We start from the raw sequence: 22,032 nt of genomic DNA, 5'->3' as shown, positions 1-22,032 counted from the left end.
GCAGCATGTAGATGAGAAATAGGAGGGGCCAAGGATAGAATCTTCTGGGACACCAAGTACAAGGGCTTTGGAGAGGAAAGGGAGGTTGGAAATGGGGCAGTAGTTTGAAAAGTGGGGGATCAGAGATTGTTTTTTTCGGATGGGTGATGACAGTGCATTAAACGGTGAAGAGGGACAGTCCCAGGAGAGAGAGAGAGAACCATTAACAATATCAGCTACATGGAGAAATTAGATGATCAGCAGTTTAGTGGGAATAGGGTCGATGGGGCAGGAGCTGGGTCTCATGGACAAGATGAGCATTGAGAGGGCAGGAGGGGAGATGGGAGAGAAAGAACAAAGAAAAGTACAGTACAGGAACAGGCGCTTCGGCCCTCCAAGCCTGCGCCGATCATATTGCCCATCAATTAAAACATTTTGCACTTCCGGGGTCCGTATCCCTCTATTCCCATCCTATTCATGTATTTGTCAAGCTGCCTCTTAAACACCACTATCGTACCTGCTTCCACTACCACCTCTGGCAGCGAATTCCAGACACTCACTACCCTCTGCGTAAAATACTTACCCCGCACATCTCCTCTATAGTTTTCTCCTCTCTCCTTAAATCTATGCCCCTAGTAATTGACTCTTCCACCCTGGGAAAAAGCTCCTGACTATCTACTCTGTCCATGCCAGTCATAATTTTGTAAACGTCTATCAAGTCGCCCCTCAAATCTCCGTCGCTCTAGTGAGAACAATCCGAGTTTCTCCAATCTCTCCTCATAGCTAATAACCTCCAGACCAGGCAACATCCTGGTAAACCTCCTCTGCACCCTCTCCAACACCTCCATAGAAACTGGAGGAAGATGTGGGTTCAGAGTTCAGACAAGGGGGAGCTTTAGAGACAGTTTGTCCCGGTGGGCTAGTGGGAGGGAGGGAAGCAGCAGAGGCAGCTGATCGGATTGTCTCAATTTCAGTGACAAAGAAGCTCCATGAGCTCCTCACACTTGTTGTTGGAGGTGAGGATGGAGGAGACAGGGGAGAGGGAGGGTCCTTCAAAATGAACTAACTTGTGTTAGAGCCACTAAAAAGATTCAACTCACTGTATTTCATACAAAGCTGATTTATTTGACTTTATCACGTTATATATATTTTTTAATATTAACACCTATAACTGGGCTGGAGTTTACTAACATCAGCAGAAACAGACCCCAATGTACATGGTTCAGTCCTGGATGTGACTAACAGGAAAATCCACTCAATGTTCTGAGTTACTTGTGAACTCGCTGATGTCTCAGCAGGCTGGATGACCGAGACAATCCCTTCCCACACTTGGAGCAGGTGAACGGTCTCTCCCCAGTGTGAGTTCACTGGTGTACAGTGAGTTGAGATGATTCCCTGAACCCAGTCCCACAGTGAGAGCACCTGAACGGTCTCTTGTCAGTGTGAACACGTTGATGGGACATCAAGTTCCCAGAACGTTTGTAGCATTTCCCACAGTCTGGGCATTTAAAAGGTCTCTCGTCAGTGTGAACTCGCTGGTGTGTCAGCAGAGTCGATAATTGACCGAATCCCATCCCACACTCGGAGCAGGTGAACGGTCTCTCCCCAGTGTGAACTCGCTGGTATCTCAGCAGGAAGGATGACTCAGTGAATCCCTTCCCACACTGGGAGCAGGTGAATGGTCTCTCCCCTGTGTGAACTTGCTGGTGTCTGAGCAGGAAGGATGACTCAGTGAATCCCTTCCCACACTGAGAGCAGGTGAACGGTCTCTCCCCTGTGTGAAGTTGCTGGTGTTGATGCAGTCCTGATGATCGGGTGAACTCCTGCCCACACTCGGGGCAGGTGAACGGTCTCTCCCCTGTGTGAACTCGCTGGTGTTGTACCAGCCCTGATGGTCGCGTAAATCCACTCCCACAATCGGGGCAGGTGAACGGTCTCTCTCCAGTGTGAACTCGCTGGTGTCTCAGCAGGCTGGACGATCGAGTAAATCCCTTCCCACATACAAAGCAGGTGAACGGTCTCTCCCCAGTGTGACTGTGTCGATGAGTTTCCAGCTCAGACGGGAATCTGAATCCCATTCCACAATCCCCACATTTCCACGGTGTCTCCCCACTGTGAACGGTGCTTTGTCCGTCCATGTTCAATAGGGCGACTCCGTCAGATCCTGATGTGATGTTTGGTTTCAGTTTCCCGACTGCAAATCCTCCCCTTCTAACACCCTGTGAAATTGATTTAAAACAGAAAAAAGGGAGTGAGAGAGAACCACAAAAACACAAAGGCAGGTTGTGAAATTGAGCTGAATAAATCTGGGAATTTGTGGGGCCGGCACGAGGAAAAAGTGACCATGAAAACTGCTGGTTCGTCATAAAAACCCAACTGGTTCACTAATGTCCTTTCGGGAAGGGAAATTGCCACCCAGTCTGGGCCTACACAAGACTCTGGTCTCTTTAGGAGCATAAGTAGTAATCAAGAGAAGTCCTAATTCCCCGTCGAGCCTGCTCCACCATTCAGCACGATCGTGACTGAATTTGGGCTTCAACTCCACTTTCCCACCGACTCCCCATATCCCTCGACTCCCTGAGAGACCAAAAATCTCCCCATCTCAGCCTGAAATATATTCAATGATGGAGCATCCACAACCCGCTGGGCTGGAGAATTCTATGTGACAGAGAGAGAAGGGGAGTTGGAGAGAGAGAGAGAGAAGGGGAGTGGGAGAGGCAGAGAGAGAAGGGAAGGAGAGGCAGGGAGAGAAGGGGAGTGGGAGAGGCAGAGAGAGAAGGGGAGTGGGACAGGCAGCGAGAGAAGGGGAGTGGGAGAGGCAGAGAGAGAAGGGGAGTGGGACAGGCAGGGAGAGAAGGGGAGTGGGAGAGGCAGAGAGAGCAGGGAAATAGAAGAGGCAGGGAGAGAAGGGGAGTGGGAGAGACAGAGAGAGAAGGGGAGTGGGAGAGACAGAGAGAGAAGGGGAGTGGGAGAGGCAGGGAGAGAAGGGGAGTGGGAGAGGCAGAGAGAGAAGGGGAGTGGGAGAGGCAGAGAGAGAAGGGGAGTGGGTGAGGTAGGGAGAGAAGGGGAGTGGGAGAGGCAGAGAAAGAAGGGGAGTGGGAGAGGTAGGGGATGAGGAGAGGTTCGTTATAGATCTACAACTAAACCAGAACTTTGACAAAACTTCCCAAACCCTCAACCTCCACCACCTAGAAGGACCAGGGTAACAGGTGTATGTGAAGACCATCACCTCCAAGTTCCCCTCCAAGTCACACACCATCCTGGCTTGTCTGACATCCAGTACTGGATGTACAGAAATTTCCTCCATTTAAATATTGAGAAGACTGAAGCCATTGTCTTCAGTCCCCACTACAAACTCCACTTCCTATCCACCGACTCCATCCCTCTCCCTGACAACTGTCTGAGACTGAACCAGACTGTTCACAACCATGGGGAAATATTTCATCCCAAGATGAGATTCCAACCACATATCCACATCATCATCAAGACCGCCTATTTCCACCTCAGTAACATCGCCCGACTCCAGCCCAGTCTCAGCTCATCTGCTGCTGAAACTCTCATCCATTCCTATGTTACCTCTAGACTTAACAATCCTAATGCACTCCTGGCCGGCCTCCCACATTCAGCCTCCCTGTAATCTTGAGGTCATCCAAAACTCTGCTACCCGTGTGCTTACTCGCACCAAGTCTTGTTCACCCATCACCCCTGTGCTCACTGACCTACAAAGGCTCCAGGATAAGAGGCAAAATTTTAAATTTCTCATCCGTTTTTTCAAATCCCTCCAGGGTCTCACCCTCCCTATCTCTGTAATCCAGCCTCACAACTGTCTGAGGTATCTCAGCTCCTCTAATTCCAGCCTCTTGAGAATTCCTGATTTTAATCACTCCACCATTGGTGGCCGTTCTTTCATTTGCCTTGGCCACAAGCTCTGGAATTTCCTCCCTAAACTTCTCCACTTCTCTTTCTCCCCTTTAAGATGCTCCTTAAAACCGACCCATTTGACCAAGCTTTTGGTCACCTGTCCTAATATCTCCTTATGTGGCTCAGTGTCAAACCTTGCTTTGCAACATTTGTGAAATGCCTTGGAATATTGTCTTACATTGAGAGTGCGATATAAATACAATAATTTGTCATATATCACTGTTCCTTCATCATCGCTGGGTGAATAACCTGTAACTCCTTACCTAACAGCATTTGTGGGAGCATCATCACCACATGGACTGCAGCGGTTCAAGAAGGTCAAACATCATCTTCCCCACAGGCGACTGGGGATTGGCAATATTTGCTGGTATCTGTGGAGAAAGAAACAGAGCTAACATTTCAGGCCATGCAGAATGAATTGCAGAGAATAAAAATTATACAGAATTTGATGGTCAATATAAGCTCAGAAGTGGAAGGGAAATGGACTATAGCACGAGAAAAAGAATACCTAACTATGAAAGATGGGAATGTAAAGCTGGGAAGCCATCAGCACATGGTCGGGGTTGGGGAGCGATGGAAACTTCATTTAGACACTGTCCGCAGAAGTAACAGTAAAATCCCAAATGGAGCTAAAATACACCCATTATTAGAGACAAAGGAAGTTAGACAATGGCAGAGAGGTGATCAGGGAGGGCAGAGGTGAAACAGAGGAATGGATGAACATGGATTTAGATCCACAGTAAAGAAGTCACACCAGCCCCTGAGGCATGAAACCTCTTACAGATAACAGAGCACAGCACTAAAGGACACGATTGTAGATGAATGGTCAAAAACATGCAGCTCTGAAATAAGTTCAGAGTTTGCAATGTTAAACTCTCCTGCTGGAGCCTGCAGCTGGAAAGATATCAGAAGCACTGGAGTCAGAGAAAAATCTCCCAGTTGAGGAAATACCCGGGGAGCGGGGTGATGTCACCGTGTAATTGTCGATGTGTGATGATGTCACAGTGTAATTGTCGAAGTGTGATGATGTCACAGACACGGACACAGAACATCTGGATCTATGCAAACCAGTGATCACCACACATTATGGAGGGTCCTTGAGAGGGGGCAGAGGAGATTTACCAGAATGGGTCGAGGGATGAGGAACGTTGTAAGGTTAGTTTGGAGAAACTGGGGTTGTTCTCCTTGGAAGAAAGTAGATTGAGGGAAGATTTAATAGAGCTGTACCAGTTTACAATTGGCTTACATAACGTAGTTAAAGCAAAGCTGTTCAAAGTAACTGATTGTAAAAGGATTACAGGACTACAGATTTAAGAGATTACAGATTTAAGATTTGGGCAAGATCTACAGGGAGCATGTGAGGAAAAATTTTTACACAGTGAGTGGCAATGACCTGGAACTCAATGCTTATCCTGAGAGGCCGATAACATCAAGTTCCAATGAATCAAGTAATTCTGTCAGAGTTTAATGTGATGTTTGGTTTCTGTTTCCAATCTGCAAATCCTTCCCATTTATTATACCAGGATATTGCCTGGCATGAAACATTTAAGTTGTGAAGAAAGGTTGGATAGACTTGGGTTGTTTATGCTGGAGCAGAGAAGACTGAGGGGTGACCTGATCGAGGTGTACAAGATTATAAAGGGCATGGACAGGGTGGATAGGGAGCAGCTGTTCCCCTTAGTTGAAGGGTCAGTCACCAGGGGACATAAATTCAAAGTGAGGGGCAGGAGGTTTAGGGGGGATGTGAGGGAAAACTTTTTTACCCAGAGGGTGGTGACGGTCTGGAATGAGCTGCCTGCGAGGGTGGTGGAGGCAGGTTGCCTGACATCCTTTAAAAAGTACCTGGATGAGCAGTTGGCATGTCAGAACATTCAAGGCTATGGGCCAAGTGCTGGTAAATGCGATTAGGTAGGTAGGTCAGGTGCTTCTCACGTGTCGGTGCAGACTCGATGGGCCGAATGGCCTCTTCAGCACTGTGTGATTCAGTGATTCTGTGAAAAAGTAGTTTACAAACAATCCATCACTGTTAATCCAGGACATAAATTGAGAAGAGACAAACATTTCTCTTGGTTTGAGTTTGCTGTGTGTGAATCATCCCCTTCTAACCTCCTGTAAAAGGAGTTTCCAAAATCCATCCCTGTCAGTCCAGGGCAGAAATCCACAACATTCTCTCCTCCTGCTACCTGGACCAGGATGACCGCGCATGCGCCCTGCTGCACATTGCCCCCTAAAAGATGGCGGCCGTTACCCCGGGACTGGCGAAGAGAGAAAATCAGAGCTTTTCGGCTCGTTCTCTGCAACCACAAACCCCGTACCTTGTTATTTGGTGTCTGCGGCCTGCACTGTGTCTTTATGAAGCCTCCCTGCCCACTCCGCTGGCTCCATTCCTCCTCACACACACACTCACTCTGTTAGTTTGCTCCACTCGACATTCTCTCTGCCGCTCTGAGCAGCTTCAGTCACAAACCAGCACTGCGCATGCTCCTGAAACTGATCGCACTGCGCACGCTCCAAGCACATACAACAATGCGCATGTGCGATGAACTGTTGTTGTGAGAATAGGGCACATTCTGTCCCGCAACGAATGCTGGGTGACCGCTCCGCCATTGAAGGGCGAAAATGTAGTATAGAAACCTATGTTCTGCAATCAGATACGATGGGTGCCATTGGGGCAAGGCATAAAAGTGTTGAATCAATTGATACAGCGACCAAATTGCTCTGGTCTCCACCATAATTCTCTCCTGGGTGTACTGAACAGCAGAACAAGCCCCTAGAGTTAGATCTGAACTCAGCGGAATCTTAGCAGATGGGATGAGTTGGTGGCTTTCAAACTGTCTGTTGCCAGTAGCAATCCTCTGATTGTGGATCAAATCCTTTGAACCTTTAAAGATGGAGTGTTTACATGTGAGCAAACTGAATAAAGCCCTTTGCACACGCGAAGTATCTGAATGGCCTCCCACTGGTGTAATGGAGCTATTAATGTACTTAATATTTTGGAAAATACTTTTCTTTTGAAATAGAGGTTTAGTCTGTGGGTGTATCTTATTTGGATTAAGGCCAGCTAGCCTGGGTGCTTTGAAGTGTGCTAGTTTTGAGATGTAAGAGGAATTACGTGCATTTGCATTTTTTAATAGAGCATTCAAGAAGTAGAGTGAAAACGGACACCTACCTAGCAGCTACCAAGTAATATATTTATATTTTTAATAAAATTGGTATTATGAAAGGGCTTTCATTGTTAAAAGGTGTTCAAAGAGGCTGGTGGGAAAATGAGAATTTGCATTCAATCAGTGATAGTAAGTATCCAGATAACCATTTTGAGTGTGCTTAACAGAGGCAACTGAGATCAAAAGGCAGCTGCAAGCCTCCAATTGACTCCGCAAGGAACAAATGAAAAGAAACTCATTTTGAATTCGTATGGTGAAAATGCTATGCCTGGTGTCTGGTTAATTCTAAAGGTTGCTGTTGCCTTAGTGGAGATTAGTTTGGGAATTTGTTAAAAGTTCTGAGATTTGTAGCCATGTATATATATTTTAATCTGTGTAAACTAATAAAATGTTTCATTTTGTTTAATTTAAAACTTCGAGAGCTGGTGGTCTGATTCCTGAATTTAGGGTCGCATCTCAAACATAGTACTTAAAATTATAGGTTGTGACAGTTGTTTAAAGTTTCCCTCTGGGAATAAATAACTCCGCTTTACCAACTGCATCAGTTATAACACCGGCGAGACTGTTTTGCTGTGTCAGTAATTGGGATGATAGGGCGAATCCCTTTCCATTTCTGCCTGGTGAACAATCTGTTTACAGTTTGAGCTTACCTGCACGTTTTCAGCTCAGACATGGATCTCTAAATCTACTGGTAATGGGTTCCACACCCTTAACACTACATAAAAACAAGGAGCAGGAGTAGGCCATTCGGCCCCTCAAGCCTGCTCCGTCGTTTAAAAAGATCATGGCTGACCTGACAGTAACCTGAAACCTGTACCCCGTCTACCCCGATAACCTATCAACCCCTTGCTTACCAAGAATATATCCATCTCTGCCTTAAAAATATTCAAAGACTCTGCTTCCATAGTCTTTTCAAGAAGAGAGTTCCAAAGACTCATGACTCTCTGAGAGGAAAAAAACTTTGCCTCTCTGTTCTAAATGGGTGACCGCTTATTTTTAAACAGTGACCCCTAGTTCTAGATTCTCCCACAAGAGGTAACATCCTCTCAACCTCCGCACTGCCAGGTCCCCTCAGAATCTTATATGTTTCATAATCAGGTAAAGAAAAGCAACATATTGCAGATGTTGGTCATCTGAAATAAAAACAGAAAATACTGGAATTCTCAGCAGACCTGGTAGCCTCTGTGGAGAGATAAACATAGTTTTCATTTCAGGTCTGTAACCTTTCATCGGAACTGCATTACATCTGAACTATAAATTATGCCTCTCGAATCAAAGATGCTGCCAGATGTGGTCAGGGAACTCAAGGCGAAAATGAAAATCCGCTTTGAGGAATGGAATCAGTGAATGAAGGGTGAACAGTCCGACTGACCAGAGACAGTCAAGGTACCTTTCCCTTCTTTAAGGCGATGGAACATTGACTCTGATGGTATCAGTGAAATTAACTGATCTCAGACATTGAAAGGATTCTCGTTACTGCACATCAGGAATTCAAACCTAATATCGGCTTCGGGACAATCAGAATACTTGGTAACAGACAAGAAACCGAGAGGCTTGAAGGGAGACAGCATTGGTTGTAGGAGAGCTGGTTCCCGGTGATATGGATGTGCCTGCAGTGGGCGGGATCAGACTGTTTCCATGTGTTCACAATGAATGACCCAACTTTTATTTTGGAAGCGCAATAGGAATAGAGAGCCATAGTCATCTGGGTGGTAGCAATCTGAAGATTTGACTCACTGACACCCTGGTTAGGATACCTTATAGACTGTACTTGTATAAGTCTCTGAGGCACAATTGGTCAGTGTGTTTTCTTGTTAACTGAAAGGTTGGTGATTCAAGACCATCCAGGAGTGAAGACTTTACTGTTTTCCCCATCAGCATTATTTGTCACGCAGTTCCGGGTTGTCATTGGGTACGTGGGCTACAAGATAATATCCCCAAAACGGTTCCAGATCTACTGTTGTCCAGTGAGCTCCCGCACAAACAGCTTTTTGAAAAGTATTATTTTTCTGTCAAATATTGTGAGAAAAGATTTGTACGAACTATGTACCTTCGTTTAACCCAGTAGAAATGTAAGAAATTATTGGTTTCAGACAAACCCGTCAACGATTCCCTCATCCTCAGCTCCACCGTGAGTGAGACAGGGAAAAGCAGCAATATTCCGGCCCTGCACTCTTCAATCACCCGCTGCCAGCAGAAAGCAGCGACTGCAGCTTCACTCAGCGGGTTACTGCCCATCCCTGGGACGCAAGATACTCCAAACCGGGCCAAACCTCCAACTACACCGAGCACAGGCTCAGGAAAACGGAGGTAGATTATATCCCGGTCACTAAACCTCCGGGCAGCATTTACAGAATGCCCGAGTGAGTGAGTCACAAATAAAAATCGCACCACCTTTCCAAGTCTTTTCACTGTAAAATTCCTTCATTGTATTGAAAAGCTGACTGTTGTGAATCTGAAAATGAGCACCATGGGATTTGTGTGACTGAGTTACTTGTTTTCCATTGTTTGTCCGTCAGGTTTGCAATTCAATTTGTGTGGATGTTGAAGATAATCTGATTTCAAAATGAGTTCATAAAGCAGATAAATATTAAATCCAGGAACAAATCCTGAGGAAAATGGATCACAATGTTTGGAAGGAGGTGCAGCTAAGAAGTGGAAGATGTGAATGGTGTTATTAATGATTGAGAGGAATGCATTGCAACCTTGGGGCTTTTGTAGGGTGATTACCTTACACACATTGATATTCGGAACAAGCTATCAGGCTGAAAGCAACAAGTGTCTCCATGTGTGTTGGGTTATGAAGCAGACCTTGATCACTTGCCCAGCTAGCTCAGTCGGTAGAACACGTGACTCTTAATCTCAGGGTCGTTGGTTTGAACTCTACGCTGGGCGCTGTGGGACTTTTAAAATCTTGCTTCTTTCAAAAAGGGGGAAAAAATCTCCAACTAATCGCTGCAAGGCCGGCATTCACCATTGGAAGCAACTGGCAGACATCAAATTCGAAGCACTTTCATGTCGCATCTCTTTCTGCTTCTGTCCCTGTCTCGTGTCCAGCTCCCAGGTCAATTAGCTGCTGGATGCAGACAGAGTCAGTTCGTGGGAAAATAAGATGCAAGGCGATAAGTTTGCAGAAAATCTTGCAGGGAAAAGAGACACCAGGATATCATCTTCCTGATCCTCCCAGATTCTGATTACAGGAATGTCCACAGTGCCTATTATCCACAGTCACACTTTCCTTCTAGTCCGTTTGTACGTTGTACGAGCACGTTCTAGTACGTTGTTCAGCTTTGAAATTGTTCATATTTTCACACTGGATTTCAATGTGAAGAAAGCATAGCTGTGATAAGCTTATATTGTTCAGCAGATGCACTGCAAGAAGGTACATAACAGGCTGATGGTAACAGTGCTCTTTGGACGTGGTGAGCTCCAGTGAAGAATTGGCACCATTCATGTGTCGTTCAATTAGTCTCGTGACAAACCTGGTACTAGAAATGACAAGGAAATTCGCTGAATTTTCTCCGTGTTTTGGTTTGTTAAGAGCCGAATACAAGGTAAGAAAGTACATCTCGCTCGAGTGGGTTAATGAATGGCGGAATGAACCGTGTTGTTGGGAAACATAAAATTATAAAAAGTTAGAGCAAAGAGAGAGGCCATTCGTGCTGCTTTCAAAGAGCAGGGTGATTGATCAGGAGTGATAGGTGTGACGGTACAATCAGTAGAGAGCAACATTTGTCCTTCTCCCACCCATATTTTGCCTCGCACCAACATCTCTGGTCAGTGCTTTACAACCAGCAACACTCTTCAGCCATCCCCTCACTCCGCCTCTGTGTTCTCCACTTGTTCCAAGTGTGATTTTTCCAGCTCCGACGCGATACTCTCACTTCTGCTTCTGACAGAGCTGCTAAATATTTTCAATCAATAAGTTATCAATACTTGCTTAAACAATTTCTCAAAATCCACGAACCTTCATTCTTTGACCAGGAATCGAACCCAGGCCGCAGCAGTGAAAGCGCTAAATTCTAACCACTAGACCATCAGGGAAGCGACCAAATCATTTCTCGAGCTGGCTTATCTATGCTGCTTTTGCATCTTTTTGTTCCATCTCAAATCTCTTAAACCACAAAACTGCCTGTTTAGGTTCAACACAAACGATTTCTTCAGCCAATGAAAATAACGGTATCTGTGAGCTGGAACATGAAATTGACAGTGAGGTGAAATAGTCCCACAAGCTGCTCATGAGTAACTTTCAATTTCCCAAAACCCTCCACCCTATTCGCTGTTGGTCCAATGGAAGTGCCGATTCCTGGTCAGTTGTCATCAGGGAAACTACCAATAAACTGGACATTTGTTTTTTTTTTCATTCCCGATCTCTTCACCAGAGAAAACATTCTCCGACTAAATGTTGTGTTAAACTTGAACACAAGTGACTTCTTCACTAATGAGAAGCACCATTGCTGTTAGCTGGAACATGAAGTCGATACTTTCCTACTTTAAGACAGTTCTTAAAGTCTCCCCCTTTGACCAAGCTTTTATTCATCTGACTGAATATGTGACTCAGTGTCACACTTTGTTATATAATGCTCCTGGGGAGCGCCTTGTGACGTTTCATTTGGTTAAAGGCGCTTTATAAATATAAGTTGTTGTTGTAGGATATACATAGAAAGGGCCAATCTCTTATTATATCTTTCATGCTGATATTTTTCTTTGTTTTATCCATTCTCGGGATGTGGTCATCGCTGGCTAGGCCAGCATTTATTGCCCATCCCTAGTTGTCCTTGAGAAGGTAGTGGTGAACTGCCTTCTTAAACCGCTGCAGTCTGTGTAGTGTAGGTACACCCACAGTGCTGTTAGAAAAGGAGTTCCAGGATTTTGATCCAGCGACAGTGAAGGAATGGCAATATATTTGCAAGTCAGGATGATGAGTGACTTGGAGGAGAACTTCAAGGCGGTGGCGTTCCCATCTACCTGCTGCCCCTGTCCTATAGATGGTTAGGGTCGTGGGTTTGGAAGGTGCTGCCTAAGGAGCCTTGGTGAATTCCTGCAGTGCATCTACAACGCTGCTACGGTGCGTCGGTGGTGGAGGTAGTGAATGTTTGTGGATGCGGTGCCAATCAATTGGGCTGCTTTGTCCTGGATTGTGTCAAGCTCCTTGAGAGTTGTGGGTGCTGCACTCAGCAAGGCAAGTGGAGAGTATTCCATCATACTCTGACTTGTGCCTTGTAGATGGCTTTGGGATAGTCAGGAGATGAGTTACACATCGCATGATTCCTAGCCTCTGACCTGTTCTTGTAGCCACAGTATTTATATGGCTAGTCCAGTTCGGTTTCTGGTCAATGGTAACAACAAGGATATTGACACTGGGGGATTCAGTGATGGTAATGCCTTGAACATCAAGGGGCGATGAATGGATTCTCTCTTGATGGAGATGGTCATTGCCTGATACTTGTGTGGCACGAATGTTATCTGCCTCTTGTTATCCCAAGCCTGGATACTATCCAGGCCTTGCTGCATTTGGACATAGACTGCTTCAGTATCTGAGGACTCACGAATGGTGCTAAACACTGTGCAATCATCAGCGAACATCCCCACTTCTGACCTTATGATGGGCGGAAAATCATTGATGGAGTTGCTGAAGATGATTGGGCTGAGGACACTACCCTGAGGAACTCATGCAGTGATGTCCTGGAGCTGAGATGACTGACCTCGAACAAGCACAACCATCTTCCTTTGTGCTTGTCATGACTCCAACTAGTGTAGAGTATTCCCCCCTGATTCCTATTGACTCCAGTTTTGCTAGGGCTTCTTGATGCCACACTCGGTCAAATGTTGCATTGATGTCAAGGGCAGTCACTCTCACCTCACCTCTGGAGTTCAGCTCTTTTGTCCATGTTTGAACTAAGGCTGTAATGAGATCAAGAGTTGAGTGGCCCTGGCGGAACCCAAACCGGGCATCAGTGAGCAGGTTATTGCTAAGTAAGTGCTGCTTGATAGCATTGTCAGTGACCCCTTCCATTACTTTACTGATGGCAGAGAGTAGACTGATGGGGCGGTAATTGGCTGAGTTAGATTTGTCCTGCGTTTTGTGTACAGGACATACCTTTGCAATTTTCCACATAGCCGGATAGATGCCAGTGTTATAGCTGTACTGGAAGAGCTTGGCTAAGGGCGTGGTAAGTTCTGGAGAACAAGTTTTCAGTACTATTGCCAGAATATTGTCAGGGACCATAGCCTTTGAAGTACCCAGTGCCTTCAGTCGCTTCTTTATATCATGTGGGGTGAATCGAATTGGCTGAAGACTGGCATCTGTGATACTGTGGACCTCTGGGGGATGCCGAGATGGACCATCCACTCGGCACTTCTGGCTGAAGATTGTAGCAAATGCCTTATCTTTTGCACTGATGTACTGGGCTCCCCCATCATTGAGTTTGCGGATATTTGTCGAACCTCCATCTCCAGTGAGTCGTTTAATTGTCCACCACCATTCTCAACTGAATGTCACAGGACTGCAGAGCTTAGATCCGATTCATTGGTTGTGGGATCACTTAGCCCTGTCCACATTTGCTGCTTATGCTGTTTGGTATGCAAGTAGCCCTTTGTTGTATCTTCACCAGGTTGACAACTCATGTTTAGGTATGCCTGATGCTGCTCCTGACATGCCCTCCTGCACTCTTCACTGAATCAGGGTTGATCCCCTGGCTTGCTGGGGATGGTACAGTGGGGGATATGCAGGGCCATGAGGTTACAGATTATGTTCAAGTACAATGCTGCTGTTACTGATGGCCCATAGCGTCTCATGGATGCCCAGTCTAGATCTATTCGAAATCTATCCCATTTAGCATGGTGGTAGTGCCACACAACACGATGGAGGACATTATAAATGTGAAGACGGGACTTCGTCTCTGCAATGACTGTGCAGCAGTCACCCCTGCCAATACTGTTATGGACAGATGCATCTGAGGCAGGCAGGTTGGTGAGGATGAGGTCAAGTATGTTTTTCCCTATTCACTTGCTGTAGACTCAGTCTAGCAGCTATGTCATTTAGGACTAAGCCAGCTAGGTCAGTAGTGGCACTACCGAGCCATGCTTGGCGATGGACATTGAAGTTTCCCACCCAGAATACATTGTGCGCCCTTGCCACCTCCAAGTGGTATTCAACATGGAGGAGCACTGATTCATCAGCCGAGGGAAGATGATACGTGGTAATCAACACGAGGCTTTCTTTGCCCACATTTGACCTGTTTCCAGGAGACTTCATGGTGTCCAAAATCAATATTGAGGACTCCCAGGGCAATTCCCTCCCGACTGTGCCGGCACCTCTGCTGGGCCTGTCCTCGGTGGGACAGGATATACTCAGAGATGGTGGTGTCTGAGGCATTATCTGTAAGGTACGATTCCATATGTCAGGCTGTTTGCTTGACTAGTCTGTTAGGCAGATGTTGGTAAGGAGTACTTTGCAGGGTCGACAGGGCTGGGATTGCCATTGTCGCTTCCAGTGCCTTGGTCAAATACTGGGTAGTCCGTTCATTCCTTTTGTGTCTTTGTTACAATTGAGTGGTCATTTCAGGGGGTATTTTAAGAGTCAACCACAGTGCTGTGGGCCTGGAGTCACATGTGGCCAGACGAGGTAAGATTTCCTTCCCTAAAGGTCATTAGTGAACCAGACGGGTTTTAACAGCAATCCACACTCTTTTCACCAATGACAACGGAAATATCACAGTCAAGGACAAACACAGAGGCAGAGTGTGGGAATGAATGAGGAAGAGAAGGGCTGTTTGGGATTCGAACCCAGAGTGTTACCCTGGCTCCCTTGACTATTAGTCCAGCGTCAATACCATTCTATTAGCTTTCCTAATTACTTGCTATGTTTGCATGCTAGCCATTACATCTCAGAGCCCGGCAATCTTTCACCATTTAGATAATATGCTTTTTCATTCTTCCTGCCAAAATGGACACTTTCACATTTGCCCACATTATATTCCATTTACCAAATCTTTTTCCATTCACATAATCTATCTGTGTCCCTTTTCAGGTCCTTTTGTCAACTCCACAAATTACTCTCCCAACTATCTTTCTGTCGTCAGTATATTTAGCAACCATTCCTTGGGCCATTCATCCAACTCATTTATACACATTGTAAAAAGCCAAGGCCCCAGCACTGATCCCTGTGACAAACCACTGATCCTGTCAACAAGAAAGTGAGCCATTTTTCTTAATCTCTGCTTCCTGTTAGCTAGCCAATCTTCTATCCATTCCAATCTGTTACCCCCTCCACTATGAACTTTTACTTTCCACAAAAAACACTTGATGTGTCACTTTATCAAATGCCTTCTGGAAACCTAAGTACAGCACATCCACCAGTTCTCCATTATCCATAATATATGCTCGTTCAAAGATCTCTAACAAATTGGTCAAAGATGATTTTCCTTTAACAAAACCATGTTGACTCTGCCTGATTACCTTGAATTTTTTAATGTGTCCTGCCATAACGTCACTAAAAATAGCATCGAACCTTTTCCTAAACTGACTGCCCTGCAGTTTCGTGTTTCCTGTCTCTCTCACTTTTTGAGCCAACGTATTACATTTGTTGTTTTCCAATCTCATGGAATCTTGCCAAAATATAGGGAATTTGGAAAATTAAAACGAATATATCAAATATCTCACTCGTCACTTCTGTTAAGATGCTACGATAAAGCCCATCAGGACCCGAGGATTTGTGAACCCGCACCTCCAACAATTTACTCGGTATCACTTCCCTGGTGATTGTAATTTTCTTGAGTTTCCCTCGCTTCAATTTCTTGAGTTGCAGATAAATCTGGGATGTTACTTGTCTCCTCTGAACTGCGCAGGCACCTGGCTGGAATGTTAAACGGTGACGTCATGCAGCAGCACTTTGGGTCTTTGTTTTGAAGAAATGGAATTCGGCTGTTCTCATTAGGAATGCTGGAGACAGACTGATCAACAATGTCATCATCAAATGGCACAGCGCAGCAAGAGAGCCTCCCACTCATTCTTTCTATGCCTAAGCTTTTTACAAAGAGCCTCCTCATTCATCCGATTTTCCTTCCTTCTCTGCATAACCCCGATTTCCCCCTCTCAACTCATTCTCCAATTTTACTTGGAAAATACTGATTTAATAAAAATGACATTGAAAGATGAGAAGGAGCTTCTACACTGCCCAGTTTGCTAAATTCTGCAGCGTTACCAAAGTTTCCTTGACTCAATGACACCAAGAATTGCACTTATGATTATTACATAGTTTTTGAACAAAAAAAGTACTTAAACTGTTGATTTGGATTTAATTTTTTTAACAAAATTTAATCCGATCAAGCATCTCCTCATTTTCTCAGTCGATATATACAATCTTACTCCTCTTGCTGTACAACCTGTTGCAGAGGCTGTTATAGAAAAGAGGAAAATGTTTGCTACAGCTATACAAAGCGCTGGTTAGGTCACAACTGCAGGACTGTGTACAGTTCTGGGAACGGCACCTTATAAAGGATCAATATTTGCATTGAAAGTTTCAGAGGAGCCGCATTGATTAATTTGGTGGGCTTTGGAAATAGGAAGTTGTACATCTGCAACTATTACATTGAGGAGACCAAACGCAGACTGGGTGACCACTTTGCAGAACACCTTCAATCTGTCCACAAGCATGACCCAGGCATTCCTGTTGGTTACCATTGCAACACCCCACCCTGCTCTCATGCCCACATGTCTGTCCTTGGCCTGCTGTAATGTTGCAGTGAAGCCCAACGCAAACTGAAGGAACAGCACCTCATCTTCCGCTTAGGCACTTTGCAGCCTTCTGGACTTAACATTGAGTTGAACAACTTCAGTCCATGAACTCTCTCCTCCATTTTCACACTTTTTAAAATCCCTTTATAAAAATGTATTTTATTTACTTATTGGTTATTCATTTATTCATTATTTCATCCCCCTTTTTATCCCATTTTTAATCCTTTTTTCCCAACTACCTCCCTCTCCTCCACCCCACCCCAACTCCAAAAGCGCCTTCTGTTACTTGTTCCATGTTGTTCTTTCACAGAGTGCTGACCCTTGTTCTGCTATTCACACATTCTGCTTCCGTACTTTTATGCCACTATCAGCACCTTCTTCAGCCCTGACCACTGCCATTAACACTCCCTTTTTCTTGTGTCCATGATACGTTTGTCAGTCGCTCCTTAGCTCCCACCTCTCGCTGACCTTCTACCCAGCTTCACCTGCTCAACCCTCCCCGCCCCCTCCCCACCCTGCCACGCTTGAACAGTATAAACCACATCACTTTTTAATTCTATTCAGCTCTGATGAGGGCTCACATGGACTCGAAAAGTTAACACTGTTTCCCTCTCCACAGATGCTGTCAGACCAGCTGAGTTTTCCCAGCATTTTCTGTTTTTATAATATATAAGAGGTGCTTGGCTAACAAGACGGCAGACGGAGAAAAATGTAGCAAAGACTGAAGTAACTCACTTGGTCGTAAAAGTAATTTTTAAGAAGCAACAAAGCAGGATACGTTTCAAAAGGTGAGAAAGTTGTGCGTTGATGTGCAAAGAGATTTGGCTGTGCTTGTACAAGGAAGAGAGGAATTTGTATCAGTTCCTGCCGCAGAATTGATTGGTGAGTTTTTCCAACTGAAAGTTTGGTGGTTCAAAACCACTCAGGGACGAAACTTCCAATGTTTTTTCCCCCCATCAACACTCATTGTCATACGGATCCGGGTTGTCAATGGCGGCAGGAAAGTTTTCCACAAATGTTGCCAGTTCTAATGTGAGTTTCCAACCAGAGAATCTTCCGCGTGTAAAGGAAATGTGATTACTACTAGGCTACGAAAGCAACATGCAGAATATCAAACTGTGCTGTCTTATTGCACTGCAGGACCTTGTTTTGTGGAAGTACAATTCGGCGGAAAACCTTAGCCATGCGGCAGAGAAATTGATTTAACATTAGAATCATCAGGTGACAGAGCACATCAGCAGCTCATTCAACACCTCACACATGCGAACAACCTTACAGCAAATCCGCCCCCATCTTTCCCTCTAATTTCCGAGCGATGCATTTTTCAGAATATCATTCAAAACCTGGAGAAGTATAAATGTCACTTTGTTTTGAGATGATGCATCCAGTTACTATTTAACATCAAACGGAGACGATGCAACCTTTCCCTACATTTAATACTGTTAATGCTTCAAGCGGGGAAACTTTCCATGTGTGAGAGACCGTGATCCCTATTACCCTACACAAACCCTGCAATGTAGCAAGGAAACCTGCCGTGTGTGAGAGACCGTGATCCCTATTACCCTACACAAACCCTGCAATGTAGCGGGGAAACTTTCCGTGTGTGAGAGACTGTGATCCCTATTACCCTACACAGACCCTGCAATGTAAAGAGCCCAATTTAACACACAGAAGACAGAGAGTCAGGACTTTTCAGGTTGGAAAGACGTAACTAGCGGAGTGCCACAGGGATCAATCCTAGGGCCTCAATCATTTTCGATCTATCTTAATGACATGGAGGAGGGGGCAGAGTGTAATGTACCCAAATTTCCTGACGATACAAAAATAGGTGGAGTGCATTTTGTGATGAGGACATAAGGAATCTGCAAGTGGGTATATATAGGTTGAGTGAGTGGGCAAAAAACTAGGCAGATGGAGTTGAATGTAGGAAAGTGTGAGGTCATGCGCTTTGGACGAAAGAATCAAAAGGCAGACTATTATTTAAATGGAGAGAGACTCCAAAAAAGTGCAGCACAGAGGGATCTGGGTGTTCTTGTGCATTAAACACAATAGGTTAGCATGCAGGTGCAGCAAGTAATGAAGAAGGTAAATGGAATTTTTGCCTGTTTTGCTCGTGGTTGGAGTTTAAAAATCTGGAAATCCTGTTACAACTATGCAGGGTGTTCGTGAGGCCGCATCTGGAGTACTGTGTGCAATTTTGGCCCCTGTATTTAAGAAAGGATATACTGGCATTGGAGGCAGTTCAAAATAGATTCAGCAGGCTACTTTTTGGGATGAAGAACAGCGAAACAGGTTAAGCCTTTATTCATTAGAGTTTAGAAGAATGAGGGGTGATCTTATTGAAACCTACAAGATTCTGAGGGGGCTTGACAGGTTCATGTAGAGAAGGCGTTTCCACTCGATCTAGGGAACATAGTTACAGAATAAGGGGGCACTCATTTAACACTGAGATACGAAGGAATTTCTTCTCTCAGAGGGTAGTAAATGTCTGGAATTCTCTACCCCAGAGAGTTGTAGAGGCTAGATCACTGAAAGTATTTAAAGAGGAGGTAGATAGATTTTTGAAATATCGGGGAGTTGGGGGCTATGAGGAGCTGGCACAAAAGAGGAGTTGAGGCCTGGGCAGATCATCCATCATCTTATTGAATGGCAGTGCAGGCTTGAGGGGCCGAATGGTCGACTCCTGCTCCTTTATCTCATGTTCTTTTGTTCATTTGAAACATGTCTCTGGTGAAAGGGGTCGGAAATAAAAATAAAAGGCACAGGTGGCATCGATAAACCAGGTTGTAAAAATTCAGTGTAGTTTCCCTGGTGGTCTAGTGGTCAGGATTCGGCGCTTTCACCGCCACGGCCTGGGTTCGATTCCCGGTCAGGGAATGATAATTTGCTGACCTCGTGCAAACTGTGGAAATGAGATTGGATAATTTCCTGAGAGAAATGCAGATCACATTTGCCGAAATCAGTGTAAGCTCGAGTTTTGCATCAGAGTTGGAAATGTCATCCGGTCACAACCGGAAAGGAACAAACACAGAGGTGAAGATAGGGAATGAGAGAAGGGCAGTGATCGGCTGCAAAGCGCTGACAATAGAGAGGATGGTGTAAGGGAAAATATAGCGGTAATAGGGAAGATTTTACTGTTTACATCGACACAAATATCTCCCAGATTTGGCCCCAAATCTCGTGTCAAGTGAGAAGAAAACTCCTCGCTTAATCTTCCACTTCTTAGCTGCACCTCCTTCCAAACATTGCAAACTCCTCCTGCATTTTCCATCCTGATATTTTTCTCTGTAACATTTTAATATGAAGCTGCACAACTAATGTGAATAAAGTTTGTGATGGTAAAAATGTGCTCACCCCCTCGGGAACTGAACGACATTGACACGCATTGATGAACACATACAGACATATACACCGAGAGTGGCAGAGGACAAGGGTTAGTCTCTAAGGAGAGACAAACACCCAGAAAGCAAACATATCACCAATCTGGCTCCGTTTTTGTTCCTCTACGACTACAAGTTTTGTGAATGTTTTCGTGAATGAACGGAAATAGGAAAATCCCCTTGGATGCTTTGGTACTTGGATGGATTTGATTGAATCTAACCGATAACTAACCCTGTAGACACAGAGTTAAAACGAGGTATAATGAGCAGCGGGGAAACCCCAATGGATTTGAACTCCATCTCCTTCACCACTCGGCCACGACAACTGACCCTATGGACAGGTTCATGTTGTTGGTATCTCAGATGGCTACAGCAGAAAGGCGGGCTTTCGGCCCATCTTCTCCGTGCTGGCTGTCTGGTAGAACAACTCAACTACTTCCACTTCTGTGCATTCTCACAAAGGCAATTGATATTTGTATTGCCTCTCCTCCTTCTCCCTGTTAAAATAAAACCCAATGCACGCCCGCATTCACTTTGAGCTGGCACTTTGTCGTCAGAGGAGAGCATTTATAGCACCTATAACTTTGGCAGCGGTTTCACAAATAATAGAATCTGAATCCAGCGCCTGAGGCCATTCGGCGAGGCTCCCTCTCTCAACCTGCTGTTTTCCGTCGCCTTAATGGTGTTTCCACTGAAACAGAACATTAAAAACATCGAAAAAGGAACAGGAATTGTCCATAAGCCCCCTCGGGCCTCCGCTACCACTTAATAAGTTCATGTCAGATCCCCAAACTCAGCACCAATTTTCCATCCGATCCCGATAGCCCTTCATTCACTTAAAGTCCAAACATTTATCAATCTCAGCCTTCAATATTCTCATCGACTGAGGATCCACAGAGCTCCAGGCTACAGAATTCCAAAGGTTCACAAGCCTTTGAGTGAAGAAATATCTCCTCACCTCAGTCCTAAATGGCTGACACATTATCCAGAGAATGTGAGCTCAGTTCTAGATGCTCCAGACAGGGGAAAACAGCCTCTCAGCATGTTCACTGTCACTCAGGAATCAATCCAGTGAATCTTGGTTGCGCACAGACAGCGAGTGAATGGAGGGAACAAAGAGCACAAAAGTGAACAGAGATAGAGACACAGACAGAGACTGAGAGAGCAAAAGAGGGCGAGACAGGTATACAGGGAAAAAGAGGGACAGGTAGAGACAGAGAGTGGATTAGACACTGAAAGGAACAGATACACTTCACCATTCCACATGATTGTTAATTTAGATTGACAGACAGAAAGAGAGAAATAAAGACTTACATTTAAACAGAGCCTTTCATCAACTCAGGACAACGGGAGGCCCTTTAGAGCTAATGAAATCTTTTTGAAATGTAGTCACTGTTGTAATCTAAAAGCAGAGAGAGTTTGATAAAATTGCTGATGTAGTAGATGAGAATATTCGATCTTAAGAAATCCATCTCTATGTCGAATCTTTCTTTCTATCTCCCTAAGCATTTCATGGTTTGTTTGATGCAGATTCAGCAGATGTAAATCTGCAGCTGAGTGAATAAATTTCAACTCGAATCCCTGACGAAACAGGGACAAAGCATCCCATTTCTATCAGGTCATCTCTCAGCCTTCTCTTTTCTAGAGAAAAGAGTTTCAGGCTGTTCAGCCTTTCCTGGTGATTATATCCTATCTGTTCCTGGAACATTTGTGAATCAACTTTTATTTTCCTGTTCCTTCCGACACCCGACAGCAGTAGAAACAGTTCCTAATGTCCGAGTGATTTCAGTTTGGACTATTTGTATTTAAAAGTTCATTCTCTCGATGTGTCCATTGCCTTAGCCATTCAA

General features: G+C 44.9%; 2 protein-coding genes and 1 non-coding gene across 3 annotated transcripts in view; 2 read left to right on the top strand and 1 right to left on the bottom strand.

The window, feature by feature from the left end:
• LOC144697680 (uncharacterized) overlaps positions 1 to 22,032 on the bottom strand; it is a 242,269-nt gene that overhangs the window by 3,165 nt on the left and 217,072 nt on the right. The window contains exon 2 of the mRNA XM_078569696.1: positions 1,512 to 2,198. Coding sequence (XP_078425822.1) covers positions 1,512 to 2,117 — 606 coding nt within the window. The 5' untranslated portion in view covers positions 2,118 to 2,198. The remainder of the gene's footprint in view (positions 1 to 1,511; positions 2,199 to 22,032) is intronic.
• LOC144698082 (uncharacterized) overlaps positions 1 to 22,032 on the top strand; it is a 126,372-nt gene that overhangs the window by 57,376 nt on the left and 46,964 nt on the right. The window lies entirely within an intron of this gene.
• trnae-uuc (transfer RNA glutamic acid (anticodon UUC)) lies at positions 19,608 to 19,679 on the top strand. The gene has a single exon. It is a non-coding gene; the product is annotated as a tRNA-Glu (tRNA).

The sequence above is a fragment of the Cetorhinus maximus genome, chromosome 23, assembly GCF_964194155.1.
Source record: "Cetorhinus maximus chromosome 23, sCetMax3.hap1.1, whole genome shotgun sequence".
Lineage (NCBI taxonomy): Eukaryota > Metazoa > Chordata > Chondrichthyes > Lamniformes > Cetorhinidae > Cetorhinus > Cetorhinus maximus.
The sequence above is the reverse complement of the archived record's forward strand: the minus strand, read 5'-3'. Positions and strand labels throughout refer to the sequence as shown.